Source organism: Chroicocephalus ridibundus, chromosome 6, assembly GCF_963924245.1.
Source record: "Chroicocephalus ridibundus chromosome 6, bChrRid1.1, whole genome shotgun sequence".
In the NCBI taxonomy this organism is placed as follows: domain Eukaryota; kingdom Metazoa; phylum Chordata; class Aves; order Charadriiformes; family Laridae; genus Chroicocephalus; species Chroicocephalus ridibundus.
Genome location: NC_086289.1, coordinates 55251272 through 55270282, shown reverse-complemented (window position 1 = coordinate 55270282; position 19011 = coordinate 55251272). Strand labels below are relative to the sequence as shown.

General features: G+C 36.0%; 1 protein-coding gene across 10 annotated transcripts in view; it reads right to left on the bottom strand.

Annotated features, from left to right (window-relative positions):
- PER2 (period circadian regulator 2) overlaps positions 1–19011 on the bottom strand; it is a 51883-nt gene that overhangs the window by 15805 nt on the left and 17067 nt on the right. For 6 of the 10 annotated variants that reach the window (XM_063337662.1, XM_063337658.1, XM_063337656.1 and 3 more), the window contains 13 exons: positions 18803–18904; positions 16920–17394; positions 16281–16349; positions 13150–13304; positions 12542–12663; positions 10727–10928; positions 9142–9193; positions 7667–7809; positions 7261–7339; positions 2920–3026; positions 2114–2267; positions 1586–1694; positions 1088–1219 (listed from right to left, as the gene is read on the bottom strand). In XM_063337662.1, coding sequence (XP_063193732.1) covers positions 1088–1219; positions 1586–1694; positions 2114–2267; positions 2920–3026; positions 7261–7339; positions 7667–7809; positions 9142–9193; positions 10727–10928; positions 12542–12663; positions 13150–13304; positions 16281–16349; positions 16920–17293 — 1698 coding nt within the window. In that variant the 5' untranslated portion in view covers positions 17294–17394; positions 18803–18904. Of the gene's footprint in view, positions 1–1087; positions 1220–1585; positions 1695–2113; positions 2268–2919; positions 3027–7260; positions 7340–7666; positions 7810–9141; positions 9194–10726; positions 10929–12541; positions 12664–13149; positions 15787–16280; positions 16350–16919; positions 17395–18802; positions 18905–19011 lie in introns of those variants that run through there. The other 4 variants (XM_063337659.1, XM_063337663.1, XM_063337657.1 and 1 more) reach the window with 3 other exon arrangements.

Sequence of the window (19011 nt, the reverse complement as noted above, 5' to 3'; positions counted from 1 at the left end):
ATACTATAACAATCTTCACTATCTGTGGAAACAGCGAAGGAAAAGTTAGGTATCTATTTCCCTCAAAACCAAGATGTCCTTCAACGTTACTCTTCTGCATATCTCTGAAATGTAGTAAGTTATCTGTTAAATAAAAAAAAAATCCAGAGACTTCATCTGCTTAGGCCACTAGTGGTTAAGGACTGGAAGCCAGGAAAGTGACCACCTTGGCAAGAGCAGCAGTCTGCCATGCCTGATCACAGAAGCAGAAGTCAGATTTGGAAGAATTAGCCTATAAGCAATATAAATAAGTAAAGGAAAATTTTGGCTTCCCAAATTAAACGCAACTCAGGGAGCTACAACAAACTTGGAAAGAACATCATCAGGAAAGCCAAAATGACTAGAGATGTTAAAAAGTACAGCTCCTTTGACTGCAAACATATTCAGTACATTACTGTCTGTCTGATTTACTTTGCCGATGGAATAGTTCTGTTAAGCATAGGCATAAATTTAATGCTGCTGTTTTGTTCAGACTGATAGAATTTTAGAAGTTACGTATCACTATTAACTAGTAGCAATGGCCCAATCAACAGTAAAGTTAAGTTTTAAGCACAAGAATTTTTTTATTTTATTCCATTCCACATCACATTGTGTAATTTTGCAAACACAAAAAGCGATCAAGGTCAAGGTATCACTTGGTTATGCAGGTATTACTGCATTTTTATCTTCTCAGTTTCGTTTGGCAAAAGAGTAATTACAGACTTTCCCCTCACAAAAAATAAAATCTGCTTCCAAATATCCAGCTAGTTTTCCCACACATATAACAGATAACAGACATTAGAATAAGTTAATACACTGTACAGGTTTAAATACACACAGACTTTCATGCCTATAACAATGCTTCAGTACCCTGGGACTTCATCTACACCAGAAAAGTTTATTCCCCTGGACAGAAAGTTTTTTTCCATGTTAAACAAAACAGAAAGATGACTTTTTCCTTATTCTTTCTTCCATCCTTAATTTGAAAGAGTTATGCTAAAAGTAAAAAAAGCCCACTTTTACTAGTTTGTTTTTTGCCGCATACTTGAATAAGAAACCCCAAACCTACCGGTTTATCCTTATGAGCATCTTCATTATTATTTCCTGTGCTGTCACTGGAGGATGCCACGCTCATTAAGTGCTCATGTGAACCGTTGCTACCTAGACTTCCATAGCCACTGGATCCACTGTTGTGTACAGGCTGTTAACAATAACAAAATATATATACACACACACATATATACATACACACACCCCCCTCAGCACATCCGCTTTAAACAAAACTGAAATCGTTACCACTAATTCCATGTGACAAAAAAAGGATTTATTTTAGTGGGTGTGGGTTTTTTGTGAGGACTCCATAGCTGCATGAAATCTTTAAAATACCAACTGGAGCTTTAACATACTTCAGTAAGTCTTGTCTGGTAATCATGAGTGCAAGTAATTTCCAGGATTGTAGCCAGAAATTCCAGTACACTAGTTGACAGCTAAACAAAACATCACACAAAGATAAACGCCCCTTCTTCAGTGGGAAATGAAAAGGGTAACATTACAGCACATGCTGTACCTGCAATAATAGTCGATAGATTTGCTCAGTGATTTCCTGAACACTGGGATGAAGGATTCGATCCTCTGTGTAGTTGGGTGCGGCAAAGACGTCTTCATTTAAGGGACCTCTGCATAAACCAAAAATATCACAGCTCATTACAAATGCAAGTATTTCAGTCACAGAGAGACCACAACTTCAATTTACCATCTATATGTAGTAAACAGAATCTGATGCTTACTCGATTGCATCTACAATCTTTGAATCTGATAAGATACATACCCTTAGTCACTTTGAGCATGACTTCCCTCTTCTCAAGCAACTATTGACAGTATTAGCAGAATTTGAAGGACTTCATATTTGTTTTTAAAGCAGTTACTATGTCACAAAACCCAAGTTTAAAAAGGAAGCAATTTGTATGTGTGACTTTTTTCCCCCCCTGAAAATCCCTTATGTCTTTCTTAAGGATCACTATGTAAACCCAAGGGGAGGAAAAATAAAAATAAATATACAAAAATATCTTAAAGTCCCAACAGTTTATTGACTTACGTCCTAACTTTGTGTCTTCCAATAATAAATGAAACTTTTCGACTCCAAGGATTGATGAAACTGGACCAGCTAGTGTCCATGGTTATATAATCACCATTTCTAGTGCAAAACCTGATCGGTGAATAGTCAAAAGGCTGTCCTCCATACTGAAGTACTGTATGAACAATTCAAAAAGAAATTTCAATTTAATATTCGCACAATTCTACTTAACAAGTCAAGATTTTACAACGAATTGCAAAGGAGGAAGATGATATTTGGAGGAACAAATACCAGATACGTTGATTCATTTAGAAATGCTGGGCTACCAGAATAAGCAGATCTTCATAATTTAGTATATTTACTATAATTTACTTGACTATGTCAAGAAAAATCACCTTCAGAACGCAACAAGTTAAAAATGACTGAAGAAACAGCTTTACGTTTTCAAAGTTTAACAAATTAACATTGCCAGAATGGCTCTTATTTTCTTCTCTATGAAATAAGAAAGATTACCATTTAAAGTGTGACAACTTCTATCATTGCATTCCCAAGAAAATTTTCTTTATGTATGAAATGTTCATTTACAGTTAATTTGTTTACAGCACACGCATATGCTTCACATCAAACATGAAATGGAGAGATTTCTCATTGTCATGTATTTGCATTAAGAATCAAATTGTAGAGTAAAGAATTCGGTATTTACTTGCAGAAAAATTCACAGCCACAATTGATTTTCACCTCCTACTTGCTGAGGTTTTTTTAGCCATTATTATTAACTTCTAAAAAAAAAAATAATCATATTTATGCCACAGTAAGAGATTACATACTTTTTTTGTGAATTGCTAGCATTAAGGGTCTGTCATTTGGGTGAAGGTGCACCAAGACTGGTGTTCCTATTAAGTCCTGAGGTAGGTATCCCAACAGAGGTACTGCTCTGGGGAAAGAAAAACAAAAACAAATAAAAATAAAAATCAAGTAGAGTAAGTGTATATTTAATCTTTAGTATGTTTCCATTTTAAGTTTTCTTCGCTCTTTTTCCTATAAAGAGAATGAATAATTGTAAGTTTAGATTTGGGGAAACAGCAGTGCCAACTTAATAGCAGTAGTACTCTTTGAACAACCTGGTTTTTGTTTGTGAGGTGGCTTGATTTTTTTGGTAACTTTACAAAACACCACCATTAGACTAAATCAAGGAGTCTGTTACAGCAGTTCTGTCTTTTTTTATGCTGCCTAGAGGATAAATACTTACCCTAATTTTAAAAGAGCATTAATAAAGTTTAATCTTGTAAAACTCTCTTGAAGGTAAGCAGTACCCCAATCTATGGGCTGCAAGCCAAGGCTAAGGATCACAGGATTACTGTAGCTGAACTAGCAACAGGGTAGTTGACCAGGACTTTCTCACAGGCAGGTCAAGAGTTCAACTCAGAGTAGCTGCAGGGAAGCAAGCTTATTAATTAAGATAGAGAATTAAAAGTAACATTACTGAATTCCTGCACGTTATCAATGACCAATTACGACGATGTGAACAACTAACTAATGTGATAGTTTTCATTGATTGCTTCCAGCATTCATATTAAGGAGAAAGAGTGAAAGTTCACAAGTGTCGCTTTGCACCTTGCCCTGGAAGCTAAACACCAAAAATATGTTTTGGAAAAAAAAAAATGCATTAAAAGTTAATACAACTCAGTAATGTTTAAGAAGTTGCCAGATGCCAATGAATCATCTGGTGAACTGCAAGCGCTGTATACCTTTCCCCCAGCGCCATTCACTGACAAAGGCCCAGGAGCAGACAGATACTCAGGTATCTGAATAGCTTTAATGAAGAGCTTACCCGCAGTGCAGCACACACACAGGTTCTGTGTTGTGTTGGAACTCAAAAGCATTATGGGACAAATGCCCTCAACATTGCATTTCCAATAACCCACTGGGATTAGACCAGTTACCCAAAACAGAGGCTGAGATATTCAGGGGAAAATAAGGATAGCAACTAATGCCTTATTATTGAAGCAATTAGTTAAATAATGAGTCTTAAAAGCTTGTGGAAGATCTCAAGCAACAACTTTACAAAGCTGAAACTCGTACCAAATCATATCATTTTGACACATTGACATTTCAAAACGCTGCCAGGTTCAAAGCACGTAAAAGTTGGGCCGCTCGAGGAGTTTAAAATACCAATCATCTCTGAATGACTTCAGTTAGGACTTCATCAAATAATGTTCTAAGAAGTAGAAGAAAACATGAGGTTTTGTTCACACTGCTCCTATTTTTTGCCACCTGCTTTATGAAAGCCGGGCAAACTCTACATTTGTTCGTGCTGCGACAGAATACCTACCCTGAAAGGGATCAAATTTTAAACTGTTATTTATTAACCTAGTTATAAAGAAAGATGCAAATGTAGTCACTTCTAGTGCAAAACAAGCAAACAAAAAAATTCCCTATGCATTTTTTTACTGATATGAAGATAACTGAAAGAGTCAGGGATATAGAATGTTAGACAGATGACTAGAGATTCAGCTGGGCTCGCCTGTTCCAATGAAGAGGCGGGCTAAGGAATGATGCAGGAGCTTCCCGCAACTACTGTAAAGAGGAGTTACAAAGATGGAGTTAAGTTTTCTTGATGGTGCCAGACAATAAAACTAGGGGCAATGGCCCCAGATTGCTGTTTGGAAAGCTTATGCTGGATGTCAGGAAAAGTTTTTTAACAAAGCGAGTAGTGCAACACAGGAACAGTTTCCCATACCGATTGGGTAATCTCTGTCCTTGCAGGTTTTCAGGCATTATTGAGACCAGGTCGCAGCTGACCTAACCTAGAACTGGGCAACAGTTTCATCTCAAGCAAAAGGCTGGAAAGAGAACTCCAGCATTCCCTTCCAACCAACATTTCTGTGATCTTATAATGCTGTATTCGAGAATACTTAATTTACTATCTACTAGAGGCAGTACCTCAGCATCATTATGCTTCCTATAATGAATAACTCAAAATAATTCAGAGTTTAAGTTAATAAACTAATTTTATGAATGCAAATGCACATATGGCATAAAAATGGCTGATGAGGAGAGGCAGCAGGTTTAGTTTGTGTTTTATAGAATGACATTTAAAGTGCCAAAACAACATGAATAAGATGTCTCTTTATACTCTTATTGCAAGTTAAATAGGAAATCGCTTTAAATTCATCTACTAAGATTACTCCACTATGAACTCCACAGAAGTCCTTACACCCACCATACACATCAAGTATCAACTATATTTCAAAGACAAATACATACAGGAATGATCCACTTAATTTCAGGAAAATATTTATTTTTACCTATTCTCTGCAGTGATCCACTTGTAGAGTTAGGACAAATAAGCATTCTAACCCATGAACACATACTGATTACAGAATTAACTTCATTTTATGCAAGTCAGACAACAGTTTCAGCACTACATTATGAATAATTCTCACTCAACAGCAGGTGTTCAGTTGTATGTTTTTAAATATCAGACTCCGTTTTCTCTAAGAACCTATTGTTTTGTGTATTCCACCTAAATATGCTAATTCCACCTAATAATTCTGGAGAGTTATAAAGATTAATAAACTGCATATGCATATCTTGGTAAACATTTATCTGGCTGCCAATGCTCTTGGGAGTTAAATAATTAAAAGCAAAATTAACCATACATATCGCAAGAACAGAAATAAGTGAAGCAAAGTCCTAATATCAGGCCAAGATGTAATCGAACCTCACTGTGAGTGTTCAAAAATGGTATTTGAGAATAAGTGTTAACACCAGAATAACAGGAAAGAAGCTTCCACAGTAGCTATAGAGAAGGGATTTTCCATAGTCACACCACCCAAGCCCAAGAATAAGGGCAAAGCTCTCCATTCCTCCACTCAGTAGTATTGCCATTTCTGTTAAGTGACTACTGGAAATAAATGAGCTGGGGGTGCACAGAGGAAGGGAAGCTTTACATTGTGTCATTAGCCTATTTGGAAAGATAAACCCACCCTGCAAAGTTGCAGTTGGCTTGGAGCATTCTTAGAATGCTTAAAAACAAGAGGAGGGGAGATCTCAGAAGTCAGATGCTACTAATTTAGTTTTCACTAAGGAGAAAAAAAAAAAAAAAACAAAGTAAAATCCCACATATAGCACATCAGAAACCATCATGAAGAAAGTATCAAATAAAACAAGTGAAGAGAAAGAGAAAGAAACGGAAAAGGCAGCCTGTGCTTTCAATTTGGGAACAAGTGAATTCTCTAGTCAAGTCTTCAAAACACTATGATATTCCAAAATGCTTCCTTGTCCTTAAAAGCTTGTTGAGATTATCGCCTCCTCCTCAGCCAAGTACACTCCTGACTCTGAAGGAGTATCTGCCGTTCTTTTGATAGACCTCGTCTTTCCATCACCTAAACATCCTTTGAAAGGCCCCAGGCAAAAGCGATTTGGAAGACTAAAGGAAAGCTTGGCTTACACCTTAATCCCTGAGCCTCTGTGTATGCCTTAATATCACAAGCGGCATATTTGGTTCTACTCTGAAATCTGAATACTTACTCTAATCAGCTTCCATGACTGCCAAAGCAATGTGAAGTCTTCAACCAGTAGAATTTTAGTAGTTTTTGTATACAGACAACAACAGCAAGAACTACGAAGACTAGTTTGAACTGAGAACATAGAATATATATTTTTTTTTTTTTTTAAAGAAAAAAAAACGTCTAATGTTGCATTTAAAACACACACCTCTGGGTGTATCTGGGCCAGCACAAAGTGACAGCAGCATATTGTTTGTTATTAATCGGGTCAAACTTAAAAAAAAAAAAAAACAAACAACAAAACCCAACAAAAACCAAAACCACCTAAAAATCTCAAACAGGTAATGATTCTTAGCACAGGAATTTTCCTGACTGTGGGTTTCATTCATTGAATTTATGTCCAGATTTGCCCCAGATCAAAGGAAAATGGAAGAACAAGTTGTGAGCAGGCAAATAGTTTTCCACTTAAATACCACAGTGTAATGCTTTCACGCTTAGTGAAAATTGAGGGAGGTGCATTTCTTGGGTTAACTACTCTTCAGTAGTCACATAATTTAACCACACACAGACATCTTAATTAAATCCTAAAAACACTTGTAAAGATACTGGATAGCTTGCTTAACAGTAAATGAAAAAAGAATATTTTTTGTAAGTTACCTTTCGTCTACATCCTGGAACAAACAGGTCGGTGTGTGTGTAGTTGTAAAAATTCTTTTGTCAGGAGGAATTCTGGGTGCTGAGAGAAAAATAAAAGCAGATTAACAAGTGGGGGGTCTTTGTATACATAAAATACTTCAAGCTATACTGTATAATACTAAGTCTAAATGTCTAAAAGCATATAGGAAAGCAGCTTGCTAGCTCACAGCCTCTCAACAAGGACAAAGAACAGAACCGGTTATCTTTCACTTTAACAAAACCCGAGATCACTGACAGTAACTCATATAGTTGGCTTTCTTAGGCTGAAATTCTGTTGTGCTACCCCGCATGGAAATACCTGTAGCAGAACACAGAACAGCTCTTAGAACAGGAAACCAAACAAGCCTTTGTGCATTCAAAGGATTACCTTCATAACCAGAATGTACTTTTTCTGCAAGCAACACACAGCAAAGCTGGTCCTCTGCGATTTCCGGATCTTGCACTTTGATAAGGTAAGGAGTCATCCGAAACGGGTGATAGCAAATCTCATTTTCACGCTCCTTTCCTGCACTAATAATTAAATGGAGTTAATTATTTCAACAGATCAATCTTATGTTAAACAAAGTTTTAATTCACCTATTGTAATTTCCTCATGACACAAGGACTGCATGATAGCTCCTAAAATAGCACCCAAGAACTTAACTTTCTGAATTCTCTTTTTTTTTTTTTTTGGTAGAAGAGAAGCTAATTCTGATAGCACCCTTTGCATACCAACTGCAATAAAAAAAAATATTGTCCTCTCTACTGCCCGAAATAAAAAGATCCATAATTGCTTTAAATGGAAGTTTGATGGAAAAAAAAATACCCACCTCCTATGATAAAGTTATTCTGTTGATCCAGTAATCCTAATCTGTGACATTACACCCTTCAGAGGGATGAATTTATAGCTGTATTTTATAAAGACTGCTATATCCCCTCAGTTAACATAAAGACCTTCTTTTACCCAATATTTATCCAATTTAAACAGAACAAAGACTCAGAAATTCTTACCTATAATAACAGTTATTTACTTAGTAAGAATCCAAAGCATAGTAAAGAAAATAAAAGCCATCTACACAGTGACCAAGAAAAAAAAAAAAATTGTAATATGTTTATAGCAACACAGCTACAATAACACCAACAGTACTTTTACAGTACATCCAATCCAATGCTCTGGAGCAGTGCATTGTGTCCAATTTGTTTACTTTAGCCATACCCTAACAATCAGTATTTATTTACTCCAGAAGTAATTGAGTAGTAGGATGCACAATTTTTGGTTTTGAAAATGCTACCAGAGAGGCAATAAGCAGCAAGAAATCAAATTGCACAAAAAGAAGCACGGAGTAAATTGCCAACATTTCCTAAATAAAAGCAACTAAAGGGAGTGGGGGCAGGAAAAGAAGGAAGAAAAGTAAAACCAAAGGAACCGTGTCATCCAGTAACTGCAAGAGAGACAAGTCACCCTCATGCATCTTTTTCTACGGAACACTTAAGATAAATTTAAGCTTAGACATTCGTCTTCTAGAATGAAGGAGACCCTGTAGCAGGTGCCAAACAGTTTAATTAACATGAACTAAGAATTTCCACAGCAGTAGGAGATACCATATCAGCTTCCTTTATGATGCAAAGGTCAATAGTCACCCCAATTAACTTCTAAGATGCAACTTCCTGAAATCACTTTGCAGTTTCCTCTGTAGCTTCTAGGAGTTAATCAACTAGAGGACATGCATATGTTTTGCCTTAAGTTCACATTATGGAAAATTAAGAAACTTATATACCATATGGTTCTTATAAAAATAAAAATACTTTTGTAATGCATGGTTTCATAATATAACACTAAGCTTTATAATACTGTTGTCTTACCTGATGCGACAGAAAAAAGATTTCTCTTCCATGCAATCCTGGGTGGAAGACTCTAAAAATATTAAACATATTTCATAACGAGTTACAAATTACTATGAGATTATGATAGGTAAAACAAAAGTTTTTCCTTACGTGATAAAGGCAGAATTCTTTAAAAAGTTTATGTTCCCTGAAGTCTCCATATGTATTTGCTAAACAATGTACTTCATAAGCAACTAAATCTGGATGGCACTCAGATTCTGAGGCTAGCATGTGAATCACAGCTGCTTGCTTATTAAGCCTTTTGCCAAAGCCGTATCTAAACAGTTCTTCAGTTTGAGCTGTTTACTCTTATCAGCTTTCCCATTCTACTTTATAGCATTGACCAAAAATGTTTGATTATCTGGGACACCAGAATTTTACCTTTTTCCTAGAAAGGCACTAGGACAGCTAGATCATCAAATCCACTTACCACCCCGCCCTCCCACAAAAAAGCATTTTTCATGATGGCTTCCTCTCACCTTTTAAACCCCTATCCCTCCTGTTCCAGAGTAGCCACAGACTGATTTTCAAGGCAAGGACTGGTCTTTCATAGGCCTCAGCGCACAATACTTTTAGATATTATATTCTGTGGCAGCTGCTAGGATAATGTGCATAATAGTTCCACTTACTGCACTTTTGAGATTTAAAGCTATACATAAACATAATAAAACTACAGAAAATGTTTCAGAAAAAAAATTTGCATAACTGAATAAGATCTGCAATTAGGATCAGATGGTCAGAATTCACCACTGACCCTGTTTTGAGCCAGAGGTTGGACTACAGTCCTCAAAGGGTCCCTTCCAACCTGTGTTACGTATGCATTACTTAGTATATATTTATTGCTAATTGTTTTTTCAGATTAAACACAGCTCCACACTCTGACTTAACTTAATAGACTTAGTTTAAAATGGATTGGAATTTCAAACATTTAGAGCAGACGTTGAATTTCAAGTGTTTGGTTAAAATAGTTGGCAGCTATTTCTCAATTCCTAAGAGCTGTAGCTACACTAGTAAAACAATCCTCCCACAAACAAATATCAAAGTGCCCCATGACCTCTGATCCTTCACCATTAGCATCCCTAACATCTGTTTTCCAAGGCTAAAAGAATAGAGATATGATTACACTTGATGAATGCAGAGTGATGGTAGCTGAAGTACATTTTTATACACTGTAATCAAGGTGTCCAGTATTCAAAAGGAAGGAGGCAGAATATTATCCTCCTTATATCTGAAGAAAATATATATTAAAGAAAAACCGTGGTCATCTGATTGCTAGTAAAAGTGGAAAGCAAACCCACTATTCAGCATGAATACCTACTTTGTTTTCATTCATCATTTGGATGAAAGGGACACAAGAACCAATAAAGAATGAAATTCAGAAGAGTTTAAGCCAAGACACAAGCTTTGCTGATTTCTAAAAGTGTGTTATACATCCAGTATTGTTCAGAGATGCATCTGTGTAATACCCTCAAAAAGTGATGAAGACAGATGGAAGGATATTAAAATCAGTTCAAGTATTTGCACGACAAAGTTCAGAGAAAAATGTGCTGTTGAGACCACTCACCAGCTCTATTGCAAATATTCCATGATGGTAATCTGTACGGGGTAGTAGATGTATAGAACACACTGACATCCTGAGGTGCCAAGAACTCCACAAATTTGGCATTTTTAAAATAACCCCTCTTACAGCGGAGAATAGAAGAAGCTTGATCAGAGATGTACAAAATTTTCCCAGAAATCAAAGAAACAGCTACAGCGAACATATCCTAAAAACAAAAATCTCAAATTATTTAGACAGTTTAAAACATTCTTCAACCCAGTATGTATTTCTTAGAAAAACACTTAAGATATAAAAGCATTAATAATTTCAAAATAAAAATTAAGGAAGTAATGTTAAACTGCATCAGTTCAGGGAGCAATGAAATAAAATTAATCTGCTTAAGAAGTAGACAGATGGTACACTTTTTGAACTATGCAATAATAACACAGGAGCATCTCACTGGTTACAAGCCCTAAATATCATTGCCTAAAATTTTATGATGCAAAATAAATTTATGAATTAAGAATTAAAGAGCTTTCAGCTATAAACCTGCACATTTTCCTTGTGCTTGTTACAGGCTTATTTTACATTTATGAAATTCAACTGTTTTGTGAAAGGCTTTTTATGTTAGCTTGTCTGTCCACTGCAAAATGAAAAAATGTGCTCTAAACCACTTGGTAAAATAATGAGTAAGCAGGTGGAAGAAAAGTTCCACACAAGCATACACACACTCCACTCATATCGTTTCACGTTGCTTTTCTTGACATAGAAGAGTTTCCTGCGTCATAACTTTTAGTGCTCTGTCCACTAACACTATACACAAACTTAAGAGCTGTCGTCAGAACACCGGTTTCACAAACTCGGATGCTTCAGATCAATTGAATAATGTTTATGATATTTGGCTGAAGTTCTCAGTTGTACTCTAGACTTCCTATTTATTTTACCTTGTGGGCAATGTTTGCTACTCATAGATACAACAAAACGCACCTACTTCAAGCTAGGGAACATCCCCCACCATGACATTATTTTATTGATTTCAGAACTTCACACATTCACGCAGAGGCTTCAGGGGGAAAAAAAAAATAAAAAATAGGGGAAGGTAGTCTAGTAAGTTTAGATGCAATTATTTTTTGAAGACTCCATAACATATCCCTAAAACACTGGTAGTGTGGAAAATAAATTAAAAAAAATAATCAGACTATCATTTTACTGCTAAAAACTATGCTGATTGTCATAGCTGTTGTTATCTAGATGAGAAGACACAGTGTCACTGTGTCACGCAGTACAGCTATACCAGCTGCAAAGACAAAACAAATACCACAAGAGACTACAACAAACAGCAATTCCAACACTTTCATCACTTTTCAGTTACATTAACACAAAGAACTGGTGAAACATCAAATGACCCCTACTGATAAGGATAAGCTGAAACAATTCACAGGTGTGCCTTGACTAAAATTTGGAAAGAGTTACTCGCCAACTTTAGCAGGTGTTCTAAAACGAAAGCTAATGATGTCTCACAGTGCATTATATCACATGGTTGTTGAGATACGTCACACCATCATCTCTAAGCACAAGGTACAATTCAGAGGACCAAGGAGTTTAGATTACTTATTTCCCACCTACCTGACAGAAAAAAAGCTTAGATCAAGGTGCTATCGACAAAGTCTGCAAAGGCTCAGAGTTTTTACTTAACATTCCCTGGAAGGCAAAAGCCAGCTTCTTCAGCTTATTGGCCTAGCTACCAACTCTTACGTTGTAAAAAGAAGGCATGCCTGAGAATTCCAGTTCTAGAAAACATTTTCAATACACACTGTAGACTTGGGTCACCATACTCACCGCATTTTTCATGATGTATTCTGAGGTTATAGTCTCCACTTCTTCCACCGTGTAAGATGACACATTGAGTCCAGCAGGCTGGGATTCGTTAATCATCAACAATTGGTAATACTCCTCGTTGGCTACATGAGAATATTAAACAACTTATATTAAGAATTAAGAAAACCCTCATCAATAAACATCCAGCCTGGAAGCAGTAAAATGGACAAAACCATTTTTGGCATAAGTACAGAATGGACAGTCGGGAAATCGAGGTACTATTCCAAATTAGTTTTTCCTCCGCTGAGCTTCCTCAAAATGATCAAAATGATCATACATTTTGGTCTGTTTGACAGTTCAAATAGCTTGACACTGTAAATTGTTTTCAAATTATTTTTCTAACTCAAAAAATATCAGTAAAATATCAAGCATCTAGAAAGCGGTTTTAACTCTCAAAGGAACACAAGTTAACACAGCCAACAAGTGGGAACACCATGAAAACACCTGTTTAGAGAGGTTTTCAAACATAATAAACTTAGCTTTACACAGACAATCACATTTGAATTCCTATTTTAAATGTTTAATTTTATTCAGGTTGGCATTATCTAGGTAGTATCATACTTGATTACCTTTAACTTGCTTAATGCTTTTAAGGGCATATTTCAACGTCGTTAGGACGCTAGATTTGCCTTTAATTCTCTTTTCAGAAGGAAGGTGAGCTTTCAGCTCTTGTAATGTTTTCAGCAGTTCCTTTTGTGTTTTGGCTTTAGTGGACTGCTCGCTACTGTAAGATTAAAGACAAAAAATAAAATGTCACTTGAACACTTGAATTGACACACCATCCTCATAGAGGCTTACACTTGTCATGTAACTAAATTTGTACAGCTAGCCATGTTAACTTCTCCAGTACTTAGTATCAACATTCAGAACTCATAATAATTCTTAAGTTAGCTAGAATCATTTAAAATTAAAGATTTACCACCTGAAGTCTTATTGCAAAATGTACTCTGTAAGTGCAACAGTACATATACCCAAGCACCAAAGAACTTTTTTTTTTTTTTGCCAGTCTCCCTCCTCCCTTTTTAGTGGTATTTTCCTTAGTTCCTTTCAAATTCAAACTCATAGAAATGTTCATGGACTTCAAAGGAGAGAAGCAGGAGGTCCATTCAAGTCTTCACCTCCTGTTCGAGCAGGTTCTCATAAGAAAGGTCCCTGAAAAGGGAATGGCAGTGGGAGAGCATCAAGTTAACAAAACAAATGGAGAAATCCTTGGAACAATGTATCCCAGTTAAGCATGGCAATACATTAAATAAGACACAGAAACTTGACTAAATATGTAGGGTAAAGAATCAGAGAATGATGGAGACAGAAATTGCATTCAGATTTCTCAGGTGCATTTTCAGAAGTGCTGTCTCAGTGTAGAAGGTCAAACTACAGAGATTATCAGTGCCAACGTCAGAAAATTATTGCCTGTCTTTGCAGTTCCTGAAATCTCTCCCCGTTATTAAGAGGTGCTGACAAAATCAAAAAGGAAAAGGAGGCAAGGGAAGGAGGCAGATGACAAAGATGAGTGACAGGCGGGTAGGAAGCAGTTAAAATGAAAAAATCACCTTGTCTTTCTCATTGGCGTAGATTTTAAAAGCTAATCAGTCACAACAATCAAAAGAATTCTAGAGCTTTTCTTAAACCTTCCTGAAAATAAATTATTTCCCATCAAAAGGAAGGTCTTCTCTTACCACCTGATTGTCATGGCTGGTAGTCTCTAAGAAGTTACCCTAAGTACCACTGTAGAAACAATAGTCTTGGCAACCGCACTGCACTGCCCTGCCCTGCCTGAAGGGCTCAATAAAGTGGCTTCAGTTTCCAGGTAGTTTTCAAGAGGATTTCTGAACTTTTTTCTGGGAAGTTTGAAAAGTTCTTCAGATAGGTCAATCATCTGACAGGTGTTGGGCATATTTCACCAAAAATGCTTGGAAAGTGACAAAGCTGACTTGTACTAGCGAATACACGTTGTTCTTGCTTGCATCACAATGTACTATGAGAAAAACAGCATTCACTTAATCAGTGGTCATTTTGTACTGAGAAATAATGGCAATAGTAAGACAAAAGAGTATAGTACTCCCTTGAGAAACATTATGTTCATTATGTCCATGCCGTATATTAAAATCACATTTACAACATGGCTTGACAGTTTGGACTGATGCAATCAAACAGGGCCTCGTTAATAGAAGAACCCTCTCTGCTGGCAGTAAAGAAGAAGAGAGAGGGAAAAGATTATGAAATAACCGAGCATACTGCTGGTTTTGTGCTCTCCAAGTATGCTTCATGAGAATGGCCAGACTCTTTTGCAAGAAACAAAACCTTTCCAAATTAGCCTACAGCAGCAGCAAATATAGAAGACAGGCCTCCTTGGAAACACAACTCATGTTTTTCCTTAAAGATCAGTAGCATCAGGCACTGTAGCCAACCACAGGGAAGGCGTGACATAATAAGCAAGTTCTATAAAGACAGGAGCTAAACCTAAAGCTTACCAGCCTACTTTAGTCTTCTCTTTAAAGATCATTCCCTAGATATCCTCAATCTCCCATTCCCAAAAGAAGATCAGATTCTGCTCTGTAACCCTCTAGCACTGTGCCTGACAGCTAGGGAAAACGCTGTAGCATCCAGATTCATATTTATTTCTGAGCAGACAGCTATTAGTGAAATTTAAAATAAAGAGTTATCAGAAAAAATGTAATGAGTAACCTCCCAAAAATCTTGCAGTGAAAAAATGGAATCAATGGGAAAGGAAGATTAATAAATGCCCTTAGTTCACTGTGTCTTTCATACTAAGCAAGATGAACCCCTGAACACAATTTCCAATTGAAAATACAGCATGAAACAAGATCTCCAGGTGCCTTCAAGGCAGACACAGAAAGTAAGTTCATCAAGCACCAAACGGTGCAAAAGGGTAATTTTAATTTACCACTTCTCTAGGAACTGCATCAGGTAGAAACACTTTCAGGTAGGTACACGTAGATATGGGTCTATAACATCGGTACGCTATAGCTAGATATCCTTGATCTGCTCAGGATCAGGTTTTGGTCTCCTGATCAGAAGCTGACTTAAAGAAAGTCAGCAAGTACAGTAGGGCACTCTGAAGTGTCCAGATTAGAGCCTTCAATGCCACCAGGTTGCTCAAGGCTATCGGGGTCAGAAGCACAGTTCATACAGAGGGATTCCTGCAGCTGATGTTGGTTTATCCTTACAGACTTGAGGCTTGAATCCTGGCGAATGGAACACAGGAGAGGCAGATGATATGGCTGCTGGACATCAGAACACATCCAACTCAATGGGTGAATTCTGATGTTAAAACACTACTAGGTTGTCCTCAGACAAGGGCTTCAGACTAAATTGTGAAGAGTGGAAAATTTAAAGAAAAGCATCAAAAAAACCACTAGAGCTGAAGCAATATTCAAAGCAAACCACAAAAATAAAATTACAGACTTAAGCTACCCAATCAAAACAAAGTAAGATGACTTCAAAGGTTATCGCACAACTTGCATGGAACAGTAAAAAAAAAAAAGCTCTAATTCAACCAAGTGGTTAATAGGACATGCTACCGATTATGGACAGGAGTAGAATCAAAAATAGGATTTCTTGTGTATTCCTCTAGGTTTAGCCAAAACAAAACAAAAAACCAGAATACAAGACTATTTAGTTTTCTGCATTTAGCATTACATACATGCAAATTACTGAAAATATATGCACATTAATTTACCTGCATCCACTGCTAGACTGATTGTGTTCAGAGTTTGCAATCATCAGACTAAATGCATTTGAGCTTGAACTAGAATAAGGAAAGATAGAAAGAGATAATTATTAGTAAACCTAACAACCAACTTCTAGTTCATTTTAGCTTTATATTTTCCTATTAATGATGGGCTATCTAGAAACAAAACTCAACAACTTTAAAAGCTTCTGCCTGGTACAGTAAACGGAAACTACAGCCGTTATACATTTAAGAAGGTTGTTCTTACTGTAGCTTTGCTCTGTACACTAAGCTATTATTTAAAAGATGAAAATAGCACAGTTGCATCCTTATGCAACTGACGCTTTTTGATATACAATTATAGAAGCTGGTTTACAAGAAAACATATAAATAAGGCCAATTAAACACACGATGATGAGAACAAAGATTCAAATTAAGCTGGCCCTGTGGAACACTAGAGACCTTCTCTTTATGAATTATAATATATTACACAATTTATATCATAGGAGAGTACAAGTTAACTAGAACACTCAGCTTCAATCTGAAGATACACTTTATACTGTAGTTATTATTCAGAAATCGGATTCAAATGAAAAAAGCCTATAGTGATAAAAATAAAAGTTACAGTTATTTAATAGTAGCTACTACCTTTTATGACAGTCTGAAGATTCCATAAGCATTGCTGAATCTTTCCCATTTTCATCAGATTCATGGCCATGAGAATCATGCCCACTCGAGTAGTTCTCATTTGTGTCATTTCCACTGAAGTCATTTCCACTGGATCCACTGCTCATTTCAATATCTTCCTGAAGAACTTCATGAGAGCGTTCAGGCTTTGTCTGATTTTCTGAATCTTCAGCAATCATCTGGCTATGGTTATTTGCAAGTCCAGAATAATCACTCATTTTCTGTTGCTCTTCTAAAGCGAATGACGAAGAAATGTTTTCACTGATAGCAGGTTGCTGCTCAGGGTTCTGCTCCTCAGTGCTAGAGTAGAACCCCCTGAACTTGATAGAGTCCATGGGATACTCATTAGAAACACTGCCAAGATCAAGAGCAAATCAAGCCATATTCAGAATTTTCTCTCTACACAAATTCTGTTTAGAAGTACAGACCCACAAATCTGAGGAAGAAGGGAAGGAAGAAAAAAGAAAAAATCATTTTCTTGTTTGCCTTTGCTGTCAAACTTCTTACTGACTGAAGAAATTAAGTGGTAAGTGTTATTCATAGTTAGTATATTCAGCATTTGAACAGTGAAAAGTTTAAGTTAAATATAATTGCAAACCTAACTGTTTTCTCATGGAAAAGCTTATTTATATTTTAGTAAAAACCCACACAAAAAGAGGAAGTGGAATACACATGAAAAACTCCTTGAAAATTTAAATATTCAATCCAATAATTGAATAAAAATATTTTATTGAATATTTTTAATATTTGATTTTTCAAATATTTTATTGAATATCTGAATGATAATTGAATAAAAAAATCAATATTCAACAACATTAAATATTGTTTTCTATTCTCCTTCTTAAGAGTTGACAATTTTACTGCCTGGATTTGGACAATAGCTATTACCATCCTTAGTGAAACCATTCCCCTGGCTTCCAGATTACCTTGACAAACAAAAAGATTACATTCAGACATCAGAGGATTTCTTCCTTAGTTTGGAGGTTGGCTGGGGTTTTTTGGTTGTGGGTTTGTTTGTTTGGTTTTTTAATCCATAGTCTTGTTTTTTTCTTTTAAGATCGGTTCTGCCATTTTGACTAATTCTTCATTTCTTTCTTTGTACATAGGTAGACAGGTCGAACATACAGGGAACAGTAGGAACAGGGAAACTAAGTACACAAACCCGCCTATTTATCAACAACATTTCTAAGACACAAATATGCCTGAGAAGAATTTTATCTACCAACTACCACAAATTCAGGGGGGAAAAATGCATTGTTTAGAAAAGTAAACTTAAAACATACAAACAAAACTTCCTGCTTTTAAAGCAAATTCTAGTGCACCAGACTCAAAATCAGAGTATATACAGAAGCGAACTAAGAACAGACTAATATTAAAGAGCCGTCAAAGGAGAAGTACTAGAGAGCAGTTCAACTTTGTGAATAAAATAAAGATATTTAATCTGACTCATCTCAACTATTTCAGCAACCCACAGAGACAACAATACTGCAAAACCATGAACTTAAGATTCTCTGAACAATGTAATTCATCATCAGGAAAAAAAAAAAGAGGGGTTGTTTTTAAAACAGAGCTATGTTTATTTCTTCCTCTTTGTTCCTTTAAAATACTCAAGATTACAATTGTTGACTAATAAACCTTTGACTGGAATAACATCAATGAAAAAATCTGCAACTAAGTTTTGCTAATACTAACCACAGCAGCTTCCTTTTAAACACAAATAAATATATATCATTTTTTTTTAAAGCCTGTAACAGAAAACATGAACTTAATATTAATTTAAAACACACTATGATTCAACTTCCCTCCCCTCCCTTGAAAAAAAAAAATTGAAATTATTTTCTTACCCTCCCAATTGCTGTTTTTCCAGACATTTTACATTTATTTTGAGTTTTTAAGAAGAAAACAATACTTGTCTCCCTGTTTGGCCAAAGTAATATGCAAGATACCTGTTTTCATTTGAAAGAAGAAGCGTAGTTTAAAGACATTTATTTAAGCTATCAGCAGTGGTATACAAATAAAAATAAATAAATAATTCTTTTTCTTTACAAGATTA